The sequence below is a fragment of the Myotis daubentonii genome, chromosome X (assembly GCF_963259705.1).
Source record: "Myotis daubentonii chromosome X, mMyoDau2.1, whole genome shotgun sequence".
Taxonomy (NCBI): Eukaryota; Metazoa; Chordata; class Mammalia; order Chiroptera; family Vespertilionidae; genus Myotis; species Myotis daubentonii.
This window is the reverse complement of record NC_081861.1, coordinates 101,936,879-101,960,771: the sequence shown is the minus strand read 5'-3', so window position 1 is coordinate 101,960,771 and position 23,893 is coordinate 101,936,879. Positions and strand designations below refer to the sequence as shown.

The 23,893-nt window shown below is 39.7% G+C and overlaps 1 protein-coding gene across 10 annotated transcripts in view; it reads left to right on the top strand.

Annotated features, from left to right (window-relative positions):
* ATRX (ATRX chromatin remodeler) overlaps positions 1–23,893 on the top strand; it is a 284,022-nt gene that overhangs the window by 129,244 nt on the left and 130,885 nt on the right. For all 10 annotated transcript variants that reach the window (XM_059679370.1, XM_059679369.1, XM_059679366.1 and 7 more), the window contains 3 exons: positions 8,280–8,373; positions 17,386–17,488; positions 18,845–19,057. In XM_059679370.1, coding sequence (XP_059535353.1) covers positions 8,280–8,373; positions 17,386–17,488; positions 18,845–19,057 — 410 coding nt within the window. The remainder of the gene's footprint in view (positions 1–8,279; positions 8,374–17,385; positions 17,489–18,844; positions 19,058–23,893) is intronic.

Genomic DNA, 23,893 nt, shown 5'->3' with positions numbered 1-23,893 from the left:
TCTCATCATACTTAAGCTCACTAATTTTAGCATCCTTCTTGCCTGGAGCAATTATCACAGTGGTGTTTTGTCTATTGGTGATTTTCTATTTCTTTCTACCTTTAGTAATTTTAAGGAAGAGCTGTCTGTTTTACCCCATTATTTTTATCCCATTACTTAACATTAATAGGGACTTAGGATATTTATTTTATTCTATGAGTTATAATCCAATTGTTCACTGTGTTGCTCAAATTGTTCCAGGTTTGGCTCATGGGATCTCCTTTAAATTGGATCATGTGTCATTTTAATATGCCTCCTTCATTTTCTGAGCACTGCTTTATTTTCTGGTACCAAATGATATTCCAGACTCATTTTGTATAGTCCCTGCTTGGCTTCCTGAAGCCAAAAAGATGAGTAGTCTCCCGGGGTTTTAGGTGTCTGTGTCATAGTGGCAATTTTAGTGCAGAAAAAGAAAATTTTGGTGCGAAAAATAAATCAGGGATTCCTCTTATATTCTTGTGATATGTAGAGACCAGCTTTTTTCCCCAGTGTTGTGGTTAGAAATGTTCTCCCAGAAATGGGTTTTATTTTCTTTTTAAAAAAAATTTATTTTTATTGATTTCAGAGAGGAAGAGAGAGGGAGAGAGAGAGAGAAACATCAATGATGAGAGAGAATCATTGATTGGCTGCCTCCTGTGCACCCCACACTGGGGATCAGGCCCACAACCTGGGCATGTGCCCTTGACCAGAGTTGAACCCAGTTCCCTTCAGTCCACAGGCTGACGCTCTATCCACTGAGCCAAACCGGCTAGGGCTGGAAATGGGGTTTTCTGTGTAGTTTTGCAATTCAGCCTGCCTTCCTGTCTCAAAAACAGGAAAGAAAGGAGGGGGGTGGGAAATGACACTCAACAGCTACCTGCCAAACTGAAAGTTTTATAGGGATCATTATTTAAGTTTTGTTTGTTTTTTTAATCGTCACCTGAGGATACGTTTTTACTGATTTTTAGAGAGAGAGGAAGAGAGAGAAACATCTACATCTATTGGTTGCCTCCCGTACGTGTCCAGACTGGGGATTGAAGCCACAATCTTGGTATGTTCCCTGACAGGGAATCTAACTTGCAACCTTTTGGTCTATGAAACGATGTTCCAACCAACTGAGCTACCTGACCAGGGTCATTTTTCAAGTTTTCCCCCCCTAATTTTATCTTTACTATTTAAAGTATTACAATTATCCCCCTCTTTTCCCATTAACCCCCTCTTCTCCCCACTCTGGTCCCTTGTCTTTGCCCCCACTACTGTCTGTGTCCATGGGTTATGCCTTTATGCCATATAAGCTCTTTGGTTGATCTCTCCCCCCACTCTTCCCTCTGAGGATCCTCAGTCTTTTGCATGCTTCCATGCCTCTGGATCAGTTTTGTTTGTCAGTTTATTTTGATCATTATATTCCACATATAAGTGAGATCATATGATACTTGTCTTTCCCTGACTGGCTTATTTCGCTTAGCATAACATTCTCCAGGTTCCTCTATGCTGTCTCAAAGGGTAAGAGATCCCTCTTTTGTATAGCTACATAGTATTCCATTGTGTAAATGCACCACAACTTTTTTATCCACTCACTTATTGACGGGCACTTGTTCTGGTTCCAGAGCTTAGCTATTGTAAATAGTGCTGCTATCAAGTTTTGATTTGTCCCCAATCTGTCTGCTATTGTTTTCTTTTCAGAGCCCTTATGTCATTGTTTTTTTGTATCAATACATTGTTTTTAACTGAACTCCATAGTTTCCATAAGAATTCACATTTTGGGTCCTATATTCTCTGGGTTTTGACAAATATATAATGACATGTGTGCCCCATTAATAATCATACAGAACAATTTCACTGCCTAAGATGCCCTGTGCTCCACCTGTTCATCCCTCCCCCAGCCCTGGCAACCACCGAGATTTTTGCTTTTTTAAAAAAATTGTTTTTAATCTTTATTGTTAAAAGTATTGCATATATCCCCCCCACCCCCCGCCACATTGACCTCTTCTAACCCACCTCCATCTCTTGCCCCAGGCCTTCACCATCCTATTGTCTGTGTCCATGGATTATGCATATATGTATGCAAGTTCTATGGTTGATCTCTTTTCCCTCCCATCCACCTCTTTCTTCTTCCCTCTGAGATTCCATAGTCTGTTGCATGCTTCTATGTATCTGGATCTATTTTGCTCATCAGTTTATTTTGTTCATTAGATTCCACATATGAGTGAGATCATGTGATACTTGTCTTTCTCTGACTGGCTTATTTCACTTAGCATAACACTCTTCAGGTCCCTCCATGCTGTTTCTGAGGGTAAGAGATATTTCTTTGTTACTACTGCATAATATTCCATGGCATAAATGTACCACACCTTTTTTATCCACTTATCTACTGATGGGCACTTGGGCTGTATCCAGATCTTAGCTATTGTAAATTGTGCTGCTATGAACATAGGGGTGCATACATTCTTTCTGATTGGTGTTTTAGGTTTCTTAGGCTGTATTCCTAGAAGTGGGATCAGTGGGTCAAGTGGCAGTTCCATATTTAATTTTTTGAGGAAAGTCCACAATGTTTTTCACAGTGGCTGCACCAGTCTGCATTCCCACCAGCAGTGTATTGGGGTTCCCTTTTCTCCACATCCTCACCAGCACTAATCATTTGGTGATTTGTTGATGGTATCCATTCTTACTGGTGTGAGGTGATACCTCATTGTCATTTTAATTTGCATCTCTCTGATGATCAGTGAGCATTTTTTCTCATGTCTCTTAGTCATCTGTATGCCCTTTTTGGAGAAGTGTCTGTTTAGGTCTTTTGCTAATTTGTTAATTATATTGTTTGTCTTCCTTTTGTTAAATTGTATGAGTTCCCTATATATTTTGGATATTGATCCTTTATCAGATATATTATTGGCAAATATGTTCTCCCATACATTGGGCTCCCTTTTCATTTTGTTGGGGTTTTTTTGATTGTTTGTTTGTTTTTTGCTTTGTAGAAGCTTTTTTTTTTTTAACGTAGTCCCGTTTGTTTATTTTCTCCTTAGTTTCCATTGTCCTAGGAGATGTATTGGTAAACATATTGCTATAAGAGATGTCTGAGATTTTGTCACCTATGGTTTCTTCTAGGATTTTTGTGGTTTCACGACTTACATTTAAGTATTTTTATGCATTTTGAGTTTACACTTGTGTATGGTGTAAATTGGTGGTCTAGTTTCATTTTTTTGTATGTATCTGTCCAATTTTCCCAACACTATTTATTGAAGAGACTGTCTTGACTCCCTTGTATGCTCTTGCCTTCTTTGTCAAATATTTTTTTAATATATTTTATTGATTCTTTACAGAGAGGAAGGGAGAGGGATACAGAGTTAGAAACATCAATGAGAGAGAAACATCGATTCAGCGGCCTCTTGCACGCCCCCCTCTGGGGATGTGCCCGCAACCCAGGCACATGCCCTTGACCGGAATCGAAACCTGGACCCTTCAGTCTGCAGGTCGACACTCTATCTACTGAGCCAAACCAGTCAGGGCTGTTAAATATTATTGATCGTAATAGCTTGGGTTGATTTCTGGAATCTGTTCTGGTCCATTCATCTATATGTCTGTTCTTGTGTCAGTAGCAGGCTGTTTTAATTACAGTGGCTATGTAGTATGACTTGATATCTGGTATTGTAATCCTTCCATCTTTGTTCTTCTTTCTCAAGATTGCTGTGGCTTTTTGGGGTCTTTCTTGGTTCCATATAAATTTTAGGAGTATTTGTTTTAGATCTGTGAAATATGTCATTGGTAATTTAAAAGGGATTGAATTGAATCTATACATTGCTTTGGGTAATATGGACATTTTTTTTTAAAATATATTTTATTGATTTTATACAGAGAGGAAGGGATAGAGATAGTCAGAAACATCAATGAGAGAGAAACATCGATCAGCCGCCTCCTGCACATCCCCCACTGGGGATGTGCCCGCAACCCAGGTACATGCCCTTGACCGGAATCGAACCTGGGACCCCTCAGTCCGCAGGCCAACGCTCTATCCACTGAGCCAAACCGGTTTCGGCTAATATGGACGTTTTAATGATGTTAATTCTACCAATCCGTGAAAATGATATATTCTTCCATTTGTTTATATCTTCCTCTATCTCTTTTTTCAACATCCTGTAGTTTTCCGAGTACAAGTCTTTTACCTACTTGGTTAAGTTTATTCCTAAGCATATTAATTTTTTTGTTGTTGCAATGGTAAATGGGATTGTTTGTTTACTTTTTCTTTCTGAGACTCATTATTGGTATGTATAAATGCCATCAATTTCTGGATGTTATTTTTTGTACCCTGCTACTCTGCCAAACTCATTTATTAAATACTAGAGGTCCGGTGCACAAAAATTTGTGCACTGGCGGGGGGGGGGGGGCGTCCCACAGCCCCACTTGTGCCCTCTCACAGTCTGGGACCCCTCGGGAGATAATGACCTGCTGGCTTAGGCCCGCTCCCGAGTGGCAGAGGGCAGGCCTAATTCCTAGGTGCAGCCCCTGGTCGGGCTCAGAGCAGGGCCGATTGGGGAGTTGGGGTGCCACCCCCTGTAATGCACAGAGCAGGGCGGATTGGGAGGTTGCGATGCCACCCCCAGTCATGCTCAGGGTAAGGCTGATTGGGGAGTTGGGGCGCCGCCCCCTGTCACACTCAAGGCAGGGTCGATGGGGAGGTTGTGGCGCCACCCCCTCCCGCCAGTCACGCACTGGGCAGGGCTGATCAGGGGGTTGGGGAGCTCCCCCCTGTCACACACAGAGTAGGGCCGATAGGAGAGTTGGGGCACCATCGCCTGTCACACACAGAGCAGGGTCAATCAGGGGGTTGGGGCACCGCCCCCTGTCACACACAGAGCAGGGCCGATCAGGGGGTTGAGGCACTCCCCCTTGTCACACTCAAGGCAGGGTTGATGGGGAGGTTGCGGCGCCACCCCCTGTCACGCACAGAGCAGGGCTGATCAGGGGGTTGGTGTGCTGCCCCCTGTCACGCACAAAGCAGGGCCCATCAAGGGGGTTGGGGCTCCGTACCCTGTCACGCACAGAGCAGGCCCATCAGGGGGTTCGGGACCTCCCCCCTATTATGCACAGAGTAGGGCCGATAGGGGAGTTGAGGCACCGTCCCCTGTCACGCACAGAGCAAGGCCGATCAGGGGGTTGGGGCACTCCCCCCTGTCACACTCAGGGCAGGGCCATTGGGGAGGTTGCGGCTCCACCCCGTCACACACAGAGCAGGGCCCATGGGGGGGTTGGGGCGCCACAACCTGTCACACACAGAGTAGGGCTGATCAGGGCGTTCGGGAGCTCCCCCCTTTAGGGCACAGAGGAGGGCCAATCAGGGATTTGGGGTGCCTTCCCCTGTCATGAACAGAGCAGGGCGGATAGGGAGGTTGTGGCCCCGCCCGCTGTCACACACAGAGCCGCAGGGTGATCAGGGGATTTGGGCGCTGCCCCCTGTCACGCTGCTCCAGGGGCCAGGAGGCCTCATGGCTCCGCTCATCCCAGTGCTGGGAGGCCTCGCAGCTCCGCTTGACACGGGGGCAGTGAGGCTTCGCTGCTCTGCTGATCCCGATGCTGGGAGGCCTTGCAGCTACGCTGATCCCGGTGCCAGGAGGCCTCGTGGCTCCGCTTGACACAGGGGCAATGAGGCCTCGCTGCTCCACTGATCCCGGTGCCAGGAGGCCTCGCGGCTCTGCTGATCCCAGTGCCGGGAGGCCTCGCAGGTCCACTGATTCCGGGGCATGAGGCCTCGCGGCTCTGCTGATCCTGGTTTCGGGAGGCCTTATGGCTCCGCTGATCCCGGTGCTGGGAGGCATATTACCCTTTTACTATATAGGATAGAGGCCTGGTGCACGGGTGGGGGCTGGCTGGTTTGCCCTGAAGGGTGTCCCGGATCAGGGTGGGGGTCCCGCTTGGGTGCCTGGCCAGCCTGGATGAGGGGATGATGGCTGTTTGCAGCTGGTCACACCCCCTTCAGGGTGGGGGTCCCCACTGGGGTTTCTGGCTAGACTAGGTGAGGGGCTGAGAGCCGTTTTCATGTTGGTGGGTGACTGAAGCTCCCAATCTCTCCGTTTTTTTCTTTATTTTTTATTCTGGGATTTTTTTTACCTTCTATGGCTGTCACTGGAACTGAGAGCTGGCTTTAACTCTGAGGCTAGGCTCCAGCTCTGAGACCTCCGCTGTGAAAGCAGGTATCTGGGTTTATTTGGGTTCTATAATTGAAACAATGTTGCAGCTCTAGCTCGGCCGGCTGGCTGAAAGCATGGGGTTTGTTTAGCTTCTATAATTGCAACATTGTTTCTTAGAGTGCAAGTTCAGAGCCCAGCAGCGGCAGGCCGGGAACCTTGGCTTCCTCCTTCACTGGGGCAAGCAAGCAAGCCTCCTTTGTGCTTCAGCTGCCTGGCTGCCGGCCGCCGTCTTGGTTGGCAGTTAATTTGCATATCGCCCTGATTAGCCAATGGGAAGTGTGTTGGAGGTATGGTTAATTACCATGTTTGTGTATTATTAGATAGAATAGCATTTTTTGGGTGCAGTCTTTAGGTTTTTCTGTATACATTATGTCATCTGTGAATAATGAGAGTTTCACTTTCTCCTTTTTAATTGGATGCCTTTTATTTCTTTTCCTTGTCTGATTGCTGTGGCTAGGACTTCCAGTAGTATGCGTAATAAGATTGGTGAAAGTAGACATTGTGTCTTTTTCCTGTTCTTAGGGTAAATTGTATTAGTTTTTGCGCATTGAATATGATGTTGGCTGTAGGTTTGTCATAGATAGCCTTCATTATGTTGAGGTATGATCCCTCTATTCCCACTTGCTGTGAGTTTTTATAAAAACTGGGTGTTGGATTTTATCAAATTCTTTTTCTGAATCAATGGATATGATCATGTGATTTTTGTCTTTCAGTTTGTTTATGTGATTTGTGAATATTGTATCAGCCTTGCATCCCTGGAATAAATCTCACTTCGTTCTGGTGTATGATACTTTTAATATATTGATGGATCTGATTTGCTAATATTTTGTTGAGGATTTTAGCACCAGGGTCTGCTTTTCCTAGCCTTGGTTCCTGGATTATATCAGGCAAAGCCTCAAAGCTTCCTGAGATCTGCCTGTGCTGGCAGTCTGATTTTTATGAGCTGTGACTATTCTCAGGCTATGTACTACAGGGTGGGGGGAGAGGTCTTCCAACAGGGTGGGGCAACTGACTCCCCCCCTCAGGCACAACCCACCTGGATAGCAAAGTTATGACCTGGTGAGGGAATGATTCAGCACAGGAAACCAGGGTGGCTGCCCTCTGAGCTACAACTTCAGAGCCCCCAATTCTGGCTTTTGCTCACACAGCTGCAGTCTGCTCTGCCCTCTTTCTGTCAGAGCCCAAGGTGAGTGGCTGCACTGTAAATTCTGTGCATTGGTCCTTTAAAGGGTGCCTGCCTTTCCAGTTGTCTCTTGCTGGCAGACAGTAACTCTGCTGCATTTGACAGCAGGATGTGGGCACCTTTCTCTATTTTCGTACACGGGGCTGGGGAGCCCATCTTGGGTTTTCAGTCCCCAGAGTTCCCAGTGAGAACCCCCCACACCTGAGATATCTCTCTAGAACCTCACCTACTGTTTGTGGAGCCCAGCTAGCCCTTTTTGTGACTCTGTACTTCCTATCAGTCTCTATGTGGTCTCCACTTTCTGTCTTTGGTTATCAGTGTTCTCTCCAGCTAGTCTTTAGTTGAATTTTCAGGGTGGTTCTTCTGTATTTTAATTGTGTTTCCAGTTTGGTCCTGGGAGAGTGTCAGTGTAGCTTCCACTTATTCCACTGCCATTTTGGAATCTCATCATCAAATAATTTTTTTTCCTTATGTCATTTCTTCATGTATTCTGTCCATAATTTTTTTTTCTTATAAATGGCAGAGTCTGTAGTCCATCATGGCAAGTCTACTGTGCTTGTTTTGAATAATCAGAATTATTTTATTTTACTTTATTTTCCTTTGATAATTATGTATATATTTTATTGACAGGTAAATTCTTATTTTTAAAATTCATATACAGTTAATACTTATATTTCTATGTAGAACCATAGTTTTATAATTATAGTTGGAATAGCTTTGAATTATTTTTATAAATACCATTTGAATCATTAACTGATCTAATGTTTATGATGTAGCACCAGTAACGTACATATTATAGATATTCTCACACTGGTCTTATTGTGAAGTTGTTGACAAATTAAGTGAATTATATTTGCATTGGGAAGTATTTAGAAACTTTATATATTTTTTTGTTCAAGTGAGCAGTGAAGATTCTGAAGATTCAGATTTTCAGGAATCAGGAGTTAGTGAAGAAGTTAGTGAATCTGAAGATGAACAACGGCCCAGAACAAGGTAAATATTAAATTTTATATATAAAATCATCTATATCTATAAAAGGCTAATATGCTAAGTGTCTGACTGTTTGATCATTCAGCCGGTAGCTATGATGTACACTGACCATCAGGGGGCAGACACTAAGTGCACAGGCATGGAAATATGGAATAGACTGATGAATCTCAGAGGGAAGGGGGGATAGGGTCGGGTTGGAAGAGATTAATCAAAGATCTTATATGCACACTAGAGGCCCAGTGCATGGATTCATACACCGGTGGGGTCCCTCGGCTTGGCCTGTGGGGATCGGGCTGATTCCATGCCCTGGTCCTCTGACATTCCCCGAGGGGTACCAAATTGAGAGAGGGCGCAGGCCAGGCCGAGGGACCCCACCGGTGCATGGATTACACCAGGCTTCTAGTATCTCTCTCTATGTAATAGGTAACATTAGCCTAATATGTTAATTGTCCCTCTGACTGTTCAACCAGTCGCTATGACGTGCACTGACCACCAGGGGGCAGATGCTCTTACTAGTAGTTTAGCTTGCTTCTGGGGCCTGGCTGATCAGGACTGGGCTTGATAGGCCAGACACGCCCTGGAGCCCTCCCGAGGTCCCTCCTCGGCCAGCCAACCTCCTGCAGTCTCTCCCCAGCCTGCTGGCCCTGATCAGGACTGGGCAAGATGGGTTGGACACGCCTTGGAGCCCTCTCGCAGTTCCTCCTGGTCCCGATTGTGCACTGCTTGGGTCCCTCAGCCTGGCCTGTGCCCTCTCTAAATTCAGGACCCCTCGGGGGATGTTAGAGCTGGTTTCTGCCTGATCCCCATAGGCCAGGCCGAGGGACCCGACTGGTGCACAAATCTGTGTACCAGGCCTCTAGTATATATATAATTTAAAAATTTTAGGAATTAATCTTAGTAACTATGTTTATGTTATTTGTAGAAACATTGCTCTTAGTTAACTAAATATTTAATGTTTTGATTTGTACCTAATTGTTGAAATTATTAATTTTTTTGGTATTTTTATTGTAAGCAATATTACAGATGGCTTCCCTTTTTTTCCTCTTTTTGCCCACCTTAATCCACCCCCAAATTATTAATTAAAAAGAATGTACATAAATATGTATAATTGAATTATGTGTGCTAAACAAAGTGAACTGTCAATGTGCAAAAACACTCTTGACTGTAATTTTTCATTGTGGTGGGGAGTAATAGTAGGAGAGACTGTGGACAGACTACCTCAATCCATCTCCTGGCTTTACTTTCTTTTTGTATGAGTACCTTGTGCTTTAGTTCTATCATCTGTAAAATGGGCGATTGCAATAGTACTTTTCTTGTTGATTATTGTATGCATTCATTTAAAAGGCTTATAATAGTGCTTACTTGGAAAATAGTGCTCCACGAGTAGTAATTATTTTTTTTAACTAGTGGTACTAGTATCATAGTAATTAAGATGTGCTTGTTCTCTCAATTCAGAAAGCTACTGATCTAGATTATTAGTTATTTAAAATTTTGCTTTGTAGCATAGTATTTTAGAATAATACTAACAAATCTAAGAATTCTTTATTTCAGAATAATATGATTCTTCTATAACTTATTGAATGGGCAATCTGTTTGTGCTGGTGTGAGTGTGTATATTTATGTCGACATAGGTGCCAACACTTCTAAATTTTAAAAATGATTCTTCTATAACTTATTGAATGGGCAATCTGTTTGTGCTGGTGTGACTGTGTATATTTATGTTGACATAGGTGCCAACACTTCTAAATTTTAAAACATTTGAGATTTTTCTTTTAGATTTTTGCGTGTAATGTTGTGCCTGGAGTATAACAATTTAATATGTTTTAGAGAGAGATATAACATAATAGCAGGATGCAATGATAATTTTTTAAAACTGAGATAGAATTCACATAACACAAATTAATTATTTTCAAGTATAGAATATAGTAGGTTTTTATTGTTAACTTTATTATTTATTGTTTACAGAATGACAGATGTCCCCCATTCTCCCTCCCCTTTATTATTGTCTGTTTCCATGGCATATGCATATATGCACATATGTTCTTTGATTAATCTCTTCCTGTATCCCCCAACCTTTTTCCTTCTAAGATCTCTCAGCTTGCTTCTTGCATCCACTCCTCTGGACCCATTTTGTTAGTTTATTTTGTTAATTAAATTCCACATATAAGTGAGATGATTTGATATTTGTCTCTGGCTTATTTCACTTGCATAATCATCTCCAGGTCCATCCATGCTGCCGCAAAGCGTAAGTTACCCTTGTTTTTTACTGCTGCATTATATTGCACTGTCTAAATGTACCACAGCTTTTTTATCCACTCAACTACTGATGGACACTTTGTTTCCAGATCTTAGGTGTTGTAAATTACATTGCTATGAACATACAGGTGCATATATTCTTTCTGATTGGTGTTTCGGAATTCTTAGGACATATTCCCGGAAGTGGGATCTCTGGGTCAAACTGCAGTTCCATTTATAATTTTTTGAGGAAACTCCATACTGTTTTCCATAATGGCTGCACCAATCGTATTTACATCAGCAGTGTACTAGGGTTCCCTTTTCTCCACATCCTCCCCAACACTTGTTGTTTGTTGATTTATTGATGGTAGCCATTCTGACAGGTGTGAAGTAATTCCTCATAAATAGTTTTAATATGCATCTATCTGTTGATTAGTGACATTGAGCATTTTTTCATACGTTCATTGGCCATCTGTATGTCCTTTTTGGAGCAGTGTCTATTCAGTTCCTTTGCCCATTCTTAAAATTGTATTGTTTGTCTTCTTGGTGTTGAGGTGTATGAGTTTTTTATATATTTTAGAAATTAATCCCTTATTAGATATATCATTGGCAAATATGTTTTCCTATACAGTGGCTTCCCTTTTCATTTTATTGATGCTTTCTTTTGCTGTGCAGAAGCTTTTTAGTTTGATGTAGTCCCATTTGTTTCTTTTTTTATTTTTTATTGTTTAAAGTATTACAAATAGTAGTATATATCTCTCCTTTTTCCACATTGACCTTCCCCCAGCCTCCCCCACCCCTTGGCACATGCTCTGACCTCCCTAGAGTCTTCATCCCTTGGTTATGCCTATGTGCATGCATACAAGTCCTTTGGTTGATCTCTCCCCCCTCCTGCCTTCCCGCTGAAGTTTGACAGTCTGTTTGATGCTTCTTTGTCTCTGTATCTATTTTTGTTCATCAGTTTATGATGTTCATTATATTCCACAAAGGAGTGAGATCATGGACCACAATTTTTTAGTCTACTCATCTGCTGATGGGCACTTAGGCTGTTTCCAGATCGTAGCTATGGTAAATTGTGCCTTTATGAACATAGTGCTGCATATATCCTTTCTGATTGATGTTTCTAGTTTCTTGGGATATATAGTCCTAGAAGTGGGATCACTGGGTCAAATGGGAGTTCCATTTTTAGTTTGAGGAAACTCCATACTGTTCTCCACAGTGGCTGCACCAGTCTGCATTCCCACCAGCAGTGCACGAGGGTTCCTTTTTCTCTGCATCCTTGCTAGCACCTGTCGTTTGTTGATTTGTTGATGATAGCCATTCTGACAGGTGTGAGATGGTACCTCATTGTCTTTTTGATTCGCATCTCTCAAATGATTAGTGACTTTGAGCATGTTTTCATATGTTTCTTGGCCTTCCTTATGTCTTCTTTCGAAAGTATCTATTTAGGTCCGTTGCCCATTTTTTGATTGGGTTGTTTATCTTCCTTGTGTTAAGTTGTATGAGTTCCCTGTAAATGTTGGAGATTAAACCCTTATCAGTGATAACATTGGCAAATATGTTCTCCCATGCAGCGGGCTTTCTTGTTGTTTTGTTGATGATTTGTTATGTTTTCTTGATGAATTTTATGTTTATTAATTATAATGTCCATCTTTGTCTTTTGTTACCTTTTTGTCTGTTATCAGTACTCCTACTCCCACTTTTTTCTAGATACCATTTTCTTAAAGTGTCATTTTCTACCTTAGCTTTGAGCCAATGTTTGTGTTTGGAGCTGAGATGAGTCTACTGTAGGCAGCATACACTTGGGTCTTGTTTTTAAATCTATCCTGCTACAGTGTGCCTTTTTTGGGTGAGTTCAGTCCTTTTACATTTTGGAATGTTATTGATGTATGAGAACTTTCTCTATCCATTTTATCTTTTGTTTTCTTATTTCTCTGTATCTCCATTGTTTATTTTCCCCTTGTACTATTTGTATTTTAGTTTGGTTGTAGTGTACGATTTTTGACCCTCTGTTTTCCGTCCCCCCCCCCCCCCCTCTATTTTTAAATTATTTTGTTTTGTTAATCCTCACCCAAAGATACCCTCTCTATTGATTTTTATTTTATTTTTAATTGTTTTATTGCTTAAAGTATTACAAAGAGTATTATATATGTCTCCTTTTTTTCTCCCCCCTCTCCCCCCCTTTTTAAGAGAGAGTGCAAGAGAGGGGGAGAGACAGAGAGAGATAAACATTGATTTCTTGCCTCTCAGGCATGCCCCAACTCATGGCCGGGGATCGAGCCTGCAAGTGAGGTATGTGAACTTGACCAGAATTGAATGTGAGACCCTTCAGTCCTCAAACTGATGCTTTAACCCAGGGGTGGGCAAACTTTTTGACTTGAGGGCCACAATGGATTCTTAAACTGGACCGGAGGGCTGGAACAAAAGCATGGATGGAGTGTTTGTGTGAACTAATATAAATTCAAAGTAAACATCATTACATAAAAGGGTACGGTCTTTTTTTTTTTTTTTTTTTTAGTTTTATTCATTTCAAATGGGCCGGATCCGGCCCGCGGGCCGTAGTTTGCCCACGGCTGCTCTAACCACTGGGAAAAACTAGCTATGGCCATTTTTCTTTTTTTATAGTTACATGTCTCAATTCTTGATTTTTGTTTTGTCGTTACCAATAGGTTTATATAAAATCCTTTTATATATACAGTAGTCTTCTAATTCCATCTCATCTCCATTTGCCTATGAAAGTTCAGTCTTTTTCATCCTCCACTTTTATGGTTTTGTTCTCATAAATTATCCCATTTATGTTGTGTGTTCATTTGAGTCTTTTCAAAAAATTATTTTACCCCATTTTAACTTTTATGTTATATTTAAGTGTTTAATACCCTATTCTGAAATAGAGTTGCCATTTTTTTCTCCTGTCTGTCTATATGTCAACTTATAATTTTGTATTATCTTTTTGCTTCCAGTAAAACTGGTCCTTTCAATATTTCTTATAATGCACATCTTGTGGTGGTAAATCCCTTAGCTTTTGTCTGGAGAAGTCTTTTAAAAAAATAAATTTTTATTGATTACAGAGAAAAGGGGAGAGGGAGAGAGAGATAGAAACATCAATGATGAGAGAGAATTATTGACTGGCTGCCTGCTGCATGTCCCACACCGGGGATTGAGCCCTGATCAGAATTGAACCATGACCTCCTGGTTCATAGATTGACGCTCAACCATTGAGCCATTCCAGCCAGGCTGGAGACATATTTATTTCTCCTTCATATCTAAAGGAAAACTTTGCTAGATACATTATTTTTTTTTGCTGTTGATTTCTCTCCTTTAGTATTTCAATATTTGGTTTCAGAGTCTCCTATCTTGTAAGGTTTCTTCTGAGAAATCTGGTGATAATCTAATGGAATTTTTTTTAATACGCGGCAGTCTTTTCCCCCTGCTAATCTTGGGAAATCTTTCATAGTCATTAACTTTGGACAGTTTTAATACATGGAATGCATTGTTTCTTGGAGAAAGTGGGGTTTTTGTTTGCTTGTTTTTGTACTGAGATAATTAGGTGTTGTGTTAATCCCTTGGATTTGAGGTTTTAGTTTTCTATAAGTTTGAGAAGTCTCCATCAATTATTTATTTGAATAGGCTCTCTGTTCCCTTCTCTTTCTCTTCTCTTTCTGCTATATCCATTATTTTTATAACCCTATTTCTAATAGAGTGATATAATTTTCTTAGAGTTGATTTAGTTTTTGTTAACTCTTAATTCTCTTCTTCCACCTGAGTCATTTTTAGATGTCTAACTTTAAGATCACTCATTCTTTCTTCCATATGGTTTGAGCTCTCTAATTCATTCTTCATCTCATTTATTGATTTCTTCGGTTCCAGAATTTCTATTTGATTCCTTTTCATAGTTTCAATCTCTAAAGAATGCCTTTTGTTCATCAGTTTTATTCCTGTGCTCATTGAACTGCATTTCTGTTTTCCTATATCTCATTCAGTTTATTCAGAACCACAATCTTGAATTTTCTGTCACTTAAATCAGTCTTCCATGTCTTTTAGTTTGTTTTCTGGAGACTTTTAATTAATTTCTGAACTACCTTGTCAACTTGGTTATTCATAATACTTGATGGGTTTTTTCACTGCCTTGTTATTTGATATTTTAAAATCTTTTTAGATGCTTTTTAAAAAACAATTTAGCAGATTCATAAGTAGAAGTCTTTCTCTTGTTTATTAGTCTTTCTCTTGTGGATCTCAGTGGGCAGTGTCTCCTTAGGAATGGAAAATGCTATAATGTTGAGCATCTTTTCATGTGCTTTTATCATCTCTGAGTTAGATGAGATATATTTATGTCCCTTGGGCATCTCTCAGTTCCGAAAGATGCAAGGAAGTTCCACTTTTTTGTTTCCTTTCTGCAGAATTATCTGGGAGTTGGGCAGCTTCCTTTTGACCTTGTTGAGCTGATCAGGGAAGAGGGGGTAGGGCAAGTGTGAGTAGAAATGCTATGAAATTTCCTACCATTTTAAGTGTGACTCTTGGTTAGGTGTTTGTTTGCTGCAGTTTTGTAACTGGTTTCTGAGTTCTCACAAAGTTAATTTTTAACACATATTGATGCTTATTCTTTGTTTGTGTGGGAGAACAATAGCCTGGAGTTTCTTAGTCCACCATCTTGCTGAGGTCACCTGGTATTTCATTACTTTTAGTGGGTGAATAATATGCCATTGTATTAATACCACATTTTGTTTCTCCATTCATCTGTAGGTAGATGCTTGGGTTGTTCCCATTTTTTTTTGCCATTATGAATAATCCATGCTATGAACATTTGTGTAAATTTTTGCATAGTCATATATGTTTTCATATGCATTCATAGGAATATACCTATGAGTGGAATTATTTGGTGATATGGTAACACTGTGCCTAATTTCTAAGTAATTACCAAACTGTTTACCATTATGGCTTACCATTTTACATTCACTCAGTGCATCAGGGTCCCAATTTCTCCACATCCTTACCAGCATTTGTCATTTTTTTTTAACTTGCTTAGAGCCAACCTACTGGTGTGTGGTGGCAACTCATGATTTTCATTTGCTTTTCCCAAATGACTAATGCTGTTGAGTAATTTTTCATGTGCTTACTGGTGATTTGCATATCCCATTTGAAGAAACATTTATAAAAATTCTTCTCCAAATTTTTAATTTAACCATCTTTTTATATAGTCTGGATATAAGACCCATACCCAGATGTATGATTTGCCAATATTTTCTCCCATTCTATGAATTATCTTTTTACTTTCTTAAGAGTATCCACTTATGCACAAAAAATTTTAATTTTTTATGAAGTCCAGTTTACCAGTTTTTTGGTTGCTTGTGCTTTTGATGACACATCTAAGAATCCATTGCCTAATTAAAGGTCACAAAGATTTATGGTGGTGTTTTATTTTTTTTGTATGGTGGTATTTTCTTTCACAAGTTTTGTAGTTTAAGTTCTTACATCTAGAACTGTGATCCTTTCTTTATAATATCTTTGAAATTTTATATAAGTGATCTAGTTTTGTATGTTTAGATGGTTCTCAAATTTTCTATTATAGATACTGTTGTAAAAATATTTGTGTACTCACCCAGATAGATATTTAGAAATATTTTTATTTAACACTTGTGATAACACACATACACACAGGCACACATTTACACACACGTATTTTTGTATGTATTCACACATTGGTCTGATTATTTCCTTGGAGTATATTCCTAAAAGTGACATTGTTGGGTCAAAGTTGTATAATTTTAAGACTTATCATACATATTTTAAACTTCTTATAGAAGCCAAATTTCTACTCCCAGCAGAAGGTGTAAGTAGCCATTTCCTCAATCTTCAAGAATTAAAACAGTTAACAGTTTTTTAGCTGTAATGTATATTTTGGGGGACTTGGATTCACTTTGAGTTAATTTTTTTAAATGGTACAAAATTGGGGTCTACCTTTATTCTTTTGCTTATAGACATAGAGTTGTCTCAGCACAGTTTGTTGCAAAGACTATCTTTCCCTATTGAATTGTCTTGATACCATTGTGGAAAATCTGTTGACCATAAATGTAAAGTTTTGTTTCTCGATATTCATTTCTCTTCCATTAATCTGTATATCTATCCTTGATGCTAGGAACATATTATTTGGATTACTCTAACTTTGTGTACCAACTTCTAAGCTGAGAGAACTTTTCTCATCAAAAGTTGTTCCTTTTTAAAAATTAAATGAGCTGATAAAAATTAGCATCCAACTTTCATAATCAGCTTTTTTTTTTTTTTTAGAGATGATGAATGTTTTTATGTGTATATAGGCCCTTCACCCATCTTATTACTTATTTGCTAAATCTCTGCTTTGAATAACTTAAAATATTGGTCTTTGGATAGAATTGAGAGTCATTCTTCTTGAACCTAGTGAAGTTATTTTGCTTTTTGTTTTCTCTATCATTTTCCAGAATGTACATAAAGGTGAAGAAGTTCTAAAATAGTAGTTAATTCACTTAAGGAAATTCATCATGCAGTATTTTTTTAAAAATATATTTTATTGATTTTTCACAGAGGAAGGGAGAGGGATAGAGAATTAGAAACATCGATGAGAGAGAAACATTGATCAGCTGCCTCCTGCACGCCCCCCACTGGGGATGTGCCCTCAACCAAGGCACATGCCCGTGACCGGAATCGAACCTGGGACCCTTGAGTCCGCAGGCCGACTCTCCATCCACTGAGCCAAACGAGTTCTGGCATCATGCAGTATTTTTATTTTGCATTTTAAATGTTCTTTAGGTCTGCAAAGAAAGCAGAGTTGGAAGAAAATCAGCGGAGTTATAAACAAAAAAAGAAAAGGCGACGCATTAAGGTTCAAGAAGATTCATCCAGTGAAAACAAGGTAATAATGATATTTACTATGGGCTTTAATTGTAACTGGTACACTAGACCATGAAAGTATGTTATTACCTCTTCAGCATTTCATGCATTTGTCAAATTCTGTTGGTTAATTTCTTTTTTATACTTTTTGTGGAAGGATTGACTTATTGAATGTATAAATATGCAGAGGTATTAATTTTGACATAATTTTTTTTGTTTCTTAACTAAATATAATTGAAATTTTAAGCTGTTCTAATTCATTATTTTACATTCCAAGGGCTGTAGAATTGATATAGTGTTGTATTTTCTGAAGATATATTTTATTCTGCATAATGACTCATGTAAATTATTTCTTCTAGCAATGAAGTTTGCCAATATGAATTTCTTGTTTATAAACAGAATTATGTAAAGTACAATTCTCTGTAATATGTTTTATTAGGTCAACACTATTTTCTTTTGGGAGGGTTCTTTGTTTTAAACAAACCTTTTAGACCATTTCTAAGTATACAACTCAGGGGCCATAATTAAATTCAGAATTGGAAAACTCTCTACCCATTAAGCAGTAACTCCTCTTTCCTGACTAACCCCAGCCCCTTATAACCTCTATTTTAATTTCTGTGTCTATGAATTTGCCTATTTTTGGGTACTTCACTTAAGTGTAGTCATAATATTTCTCGTTTTGTGTCTGCCTTGTAGTCATTGACATAATGTTTTCAAGGTCCATCCATGTTGTAGCATGTGTCATAATTTCCTTTCTTTTTAAGGTTGGATAATATTCCATTGTATGTATATAACACAATGTGTTTATTCATTTATCTGTTGATGGACATTTGGGTTGTCTCCATCTCTGGCCATTGTGAATAATGCTGCTATTAACATAGGTGTGCAAATATCTGTTTGAATCCATGATTTTGATTCTTTTGATTATAATCTGAGAAGTGGACTGCCTGGATCATGTGTTAATTCTGTGTTTATCGTATTGAGGAACTGTCACACTGTTTTTTTAATGCACCAGGCTTTCAATTTTTCTACATCTTCACAATTGTTACTTTTGTCCTTTTTTTAAATTTTAAAAAGTTATCCTAATAGTATTTCATTTGTGGTTTTGATTTAAGTTTCCCTAATGACAAATAATGTTGACTATCTATTCATGTGCTTACTGAACATTTCTATATCTTCCTCAGAGAAAAGTCTATGCCAGTTCCTTGCCCCCTTTTTGGGGTTGTTTGTGTTTTAATACTCTTCTTTATTGCAAAGTATACTTCTGAGGGTTTTCAGTCTGTTTTCTTCTACCTTTTCTTGCTATATTATTTATTTTCATATGAAATGGATAAGTTTGCTACTTTGCTTATTACCTCTGATCATTTAATTTCCATAGAGTAATTCTGAAGGAGATAAAGAAGATGATGAAGAGGAAGAAGAAGAAGATGAAAATGATGATTCCAAGTCACCTGGAAAAGGCAGGAAGAAAATCAGAAAGATTCTTAAAGATGATAAACTAAGAACAGAAACACAAAATGCTCTTAAAGAAGAGGAAGAGAGGCGGAAACGTATTGCTGAGAGGGAGCGGGAACGAGAGAAATTGAGAGAGGTAAATCAATTTTTATTTGTGATTTCTTTTTAACATGTGACTTATATAGATTCATAGATATATTTCAGTATTACAAGAATAGAATGTTGTAATCAACCACAGATTTTTAGTGATAGTTGGTTTTATTCTACCAGCCACTTAAAAATCTTTAAGGCTTTATTAATATAATTAGGTACATGGAAAGGGTTAAGATAATTATATAATGACCAACATGATTGTGTTTTATCTGGGGTAGAAAAATGATTAAATAAACTTTTTATTGTAAAAACTCGAGGCCCGATGCATGAAATTCGTGCATGGAAGGGGGGTGTCTCTCAGCCCGGCCTGCACCGTCTCTAACCTGGGACCCCTTGGGGGATGTTCGACTGCTGGTTTAGGCCTGATCCCACAATCTGGGATTGCTGGCTCCTAACCACTCACCTGCACGCCTGCCTGATCGCCCCTAACCACTCTGCCTGCTGGCCTGCTTGCCCTCAACTGCTCTTCTTGTCCCCAACTGCTCCCCTTGCCAGCCTGATTGCCCCCGACTGCCTCCCCTCCCCGCTGGCCTGCTTGCCCCCAACTGGCCCCCCCTGCCAGCCTGCTTGCCCCCAACTGCCCTCCCCTCCTGGCCTAATGGCCCCTAACCGCCTCTGCCTCAGCCCCGCCACCATGGCTATGTCTGGAAGGACGTCCAGAAGATCTCCCAGTCTAATTATCATATTACCCTTTTATTAGTGTAGATAGAGGCCTGGTGATGGGTGAGGGCCGGCTGGTCTGCCATGAAGGGGGTCCCAGATCAGGGTAGGGGTCCCCTTGGGGGGTGGGGCCAGCCTGACGAGGGTCCTAGGGCAGTTTGCAGGCTGGCAATGCCCCCATCGGGGTGAGGGTCCCTGCTGGGGGGCGTGTCCAGCCTGGGCGAGGGGCTGAGGGTCATTTGGGGGCTGTTTGCAGGCTGGCCAAGCCCTTGGCTTTGTCTGGAAGGAAGTCTGGAAGGTCTCTGGAAGGTCTCCCGATCTAATTAGCATATTATTCTTTTATTAGTATAGATTTCAAGCAGATGTATAAATGGAGGGACTAGCTTTATAAATTTCTTTGTACCCATTACCTAGCTTCAAGTTACCAATATTGTTTCAACTATTGTCACTATTTCATCTATTCAGATTATTTTGTTGAAATCTCAGAAATCATATTCTGTCTGTATGTAATTCAGAATATATTGTGGAAAGATAAAGACCTTTTAAACATTACTACAGTATTATTATTACACTAAACCATTAACATTAATTCCATAATATCAAATATCTAGTTATTTAAAATGTATTCATTTTCCTCAAAAACATAGTAATGGTTTGTAAATATAGTTGGTGTGTACCAGAATCCCAAGATGGTCTCACTCACTACATGTTATGTTGCATTTGGATGCTATGTTTCTTATGTGTACTTTAACCTGAAGTTTCCTTATGGTGTATTTGTTTAAGAAACCAGATTATTTGTATGGCGTTTCCTATATTCTGAGTTTTGCTGGTCACATCCCTGTTTTGTATTTTCATTGGCTACTGTATGTCCTATTCAGTATTAGTTGGAAATAGATGCCTGACCAGATATAAAGTCAGTTCTTTTTTTGATAGAATTACTCATAGGTGGTAATATATATTTTTTCTTGGATTTCATTTAGAGGTACTTTAAATCTAGTCACTTTTTGTGATATTAATTTTATTTAAAATTTTTAAACAACAATTTGGTAAATAGACATTAAAATCCTATATTATAATTTTCTAATTTTGATTCTTATCAGTATACATATGTGTGTGTCACATAACCACACCACTGTATGTGCATATGCTGTGTTTTTCTCTCCCTTTAAAAATATTTTTCCTTTTTATTGAATTTATAGGGGTGACACTGGTTAATAAATTTATACAGATTTCAGGTATACAATTCTACAATATATCTACTGTATTGTGTATTCACCACTCCATTTCCTCTCCCTTTATTTCAGGCAATTTAAATGTATATTATCATATTCCATTTATTTTTAATTGGTTTATTATTTTTGTTTTCTAATTAAATTTTTATATTAAATTGAATATACAAGGGTGGGCAAAAGTATGTTTATAGTTGTAATTTAAATAAATAATACAATAAATAATAACACAAGAATACACTGTGTTTCATGTACTCAAAACTGTAAACCTGCTTTTGCTGATCCCTGTATATGTATTGTTAAAAATCATATATTATTGCCAGCTGGCGTGGCTCAGTGGTTGAGCGTCGACTTATGAATCAGGAGGTCAACATTAATTCCTGGTCAGGGCACATGCCTGGGTTCTGGTCTGGATCCCTAGTGTGGGTCGTGCAGGAGGCAGCTGATCAATGCTTCTCTCTCATCATTGATGTTTCTATCTTGCTCTCCCTCTCCCTTCCTCTCTGCAATCAATACAAATATAGTTTTAAAAAATCATATATTACTATAAGCCTACATTGGAATCTGCACTAATAAAAGTCAAAGATGCTAATTGACCATACCTTCATTACGCCCACCAGCCAATCAGAGTGACTATATGCAAACTAACCCAACCAAGATGGTGATTAATTTGCATATGCCGGCTGGGAGCAAAGACTGAAGACAATGTGAAAGCAAAGCGCTACAGAAGGGAGGAAAGTAGAGGTGGCGGAGACAGGAATGGGGTGGAGGCGGGAGGAGGGAGGGAAACCTGCCGGGTGGCGGAGTGGGAGGGAAAAAACCAGCTGGGCAGTGGAGCTGGAGGGAAAAACCCAGCTGCACAGCGGAGCAGGAGGGAGAGAAAAACCCAGTTGTGCGGCGGAGCGGGAGCAAAGCCCGCCTCAGCAGGTTTTGCTCCCTTCTCTGCTTCGTTCCAACCGCAGGAAGCCCTATTCTTGCAGGAATCTTCCTGCAACGGGCCTCTAGTAAAAAATAATTTTCTATCCTACCTGGATTCTCCACTCAGAAGAAACAAACTCTCAATTCTTTTAGCTGTTCTTTGCTTTTACTTATATGTTTCTGCTTATTATGCTTATGCTATTTCTTAATTTCTCATTGTATTATTAGGAGGTTTTAGATTTAGCTCTCATGTACTACCTACCAAAGCTAGAGTTTCCTTTTCGTTTTATCAGTATGGTTATATCACAGTTCTGGTTAAATCATGAGTCAATGTTCACATGATTATAACCATGTAAATATTCACAGCAGGGCTATGTAGTGTATATTTCGTGTGTGTCTCATATGCACATATGCATGTGTGTGTCTCATATGCACAGAGTACATAATGATTAGGTTCTTTTTGTTTATACTTTTTTTGTGTGTGTGTGTGTTTTTTTGTTTTTTTTTGTGTGTTTTTTTTTTGTTTTTGTTTATACTTTTTGATTACGTTTCTTAGAGTTAATGTTTTGGGGTCTTTTTCTGTATACTTAGGATGAATTCATTTTCCATCTTTCTAGTAAAACTCTGTATGTGTTGCTAGTTTTGAATGTTTCCAAAAGTCTCACTCCAGCTTCTTCTCCGGGCCTTAGGTGGTCGGTTTTGTATCTCCACCTATAATGTCTTATTCCTGGTTACTATGGGTTTATAGTTACCTTGTATTTTTAAAAATTATTGGTTTCAAAGAATAAGGGTGGAGGGAGAGAGATTCATTGATATGAAATATCGATTTGTTGCCTCCCACACATGCTGCAGCCGGGGATTAAATCTGCAACCTGGGTATGTGCCCAGACTGGAATCAAACCTACAGACTTTTGCTACGTGGATGACACTCTAACCAACACTGGCCATGGCACCCTTTTTGTTTTTTTTAATAGTGTATTCTGGTTTTCCCACCAGAGTTTCAAGTTAGGTGAAGCAGTAACAAGTGTTTTATGTCAACCCTTCAATTATCTCCCAGACAGGTTAGAACAGATATCTTTATATATAAAAGGCTAAGTGACTGGCTGACTGGGATAGCTATGTTGCACAATGACCACCAGGGGGCAGACGCTCCGACCGGTAGCAATGACACACACTACCACCAGGGGGCAGACACTCAATGCAGGAGCTGCCGAGCTGCAGTGACTTGGCAGCTGTGGTTCTTGGGTGACACACCTGGAACCAGAGAGGAGGGAGCACAATTCCAGGGTGCTACACCTGAGAACCGCTCTCTTGCAATCCTGGACCCCTCAGGGGATGTCAGAGAGCTGTTTTCGGCCCGATCCCCACAGACCAGGCTGAGGGACCCCATCTGTTTACGAATCTGTGCACTGGGCCTCTAGTACACAATAATTTGCAAATAAGGTCCTCTGTTCCTCCCTTGTTTGAGGGAGAGAACTGGCAACCAAGCTGCAGCTGCTTGAAGTAAAAGACCAGGAGGTAATGGGGTAAGAGCAAGTAAAAATGACATAAAACTTTCCGACCATTTTGCAGATGGCTTTTTCTTGACTGGTTATTTTCTTGGTTGCTAAAAACCTTTGACTGTTTTGCAGAACACTGACAAAGTTGCTTCAGGTAGTTTCTGATTATTTTTTCTTCAACATTTCTGTGTGGAAATGAGAGCTTAGAGCTTCCCCTTTCAACATTTTGTTGACATCTACCTTTTCCCCTCATTTTGTGGAAGGTATTATCTGTGGTTATAGAATGCTAAGTTGATAATTTTTTTCTTTTATCTGTTTAAAGATGGTATTTCTTTATGATATGTTGTTTATAGTCTTCCTTGTTTTTGCCCCTATGTAAGTAATGTGTCTTTTTTTATTTAGAAGATTGTTTTAATGACTTTAAAAAGATTTTCTGTTTATCCCTGGCTTTCAGGAGTTGATTATTGTAGTTTTCTTAGTTTTTATCCTGCTTGGTCTTCCTTTAACTTGTTG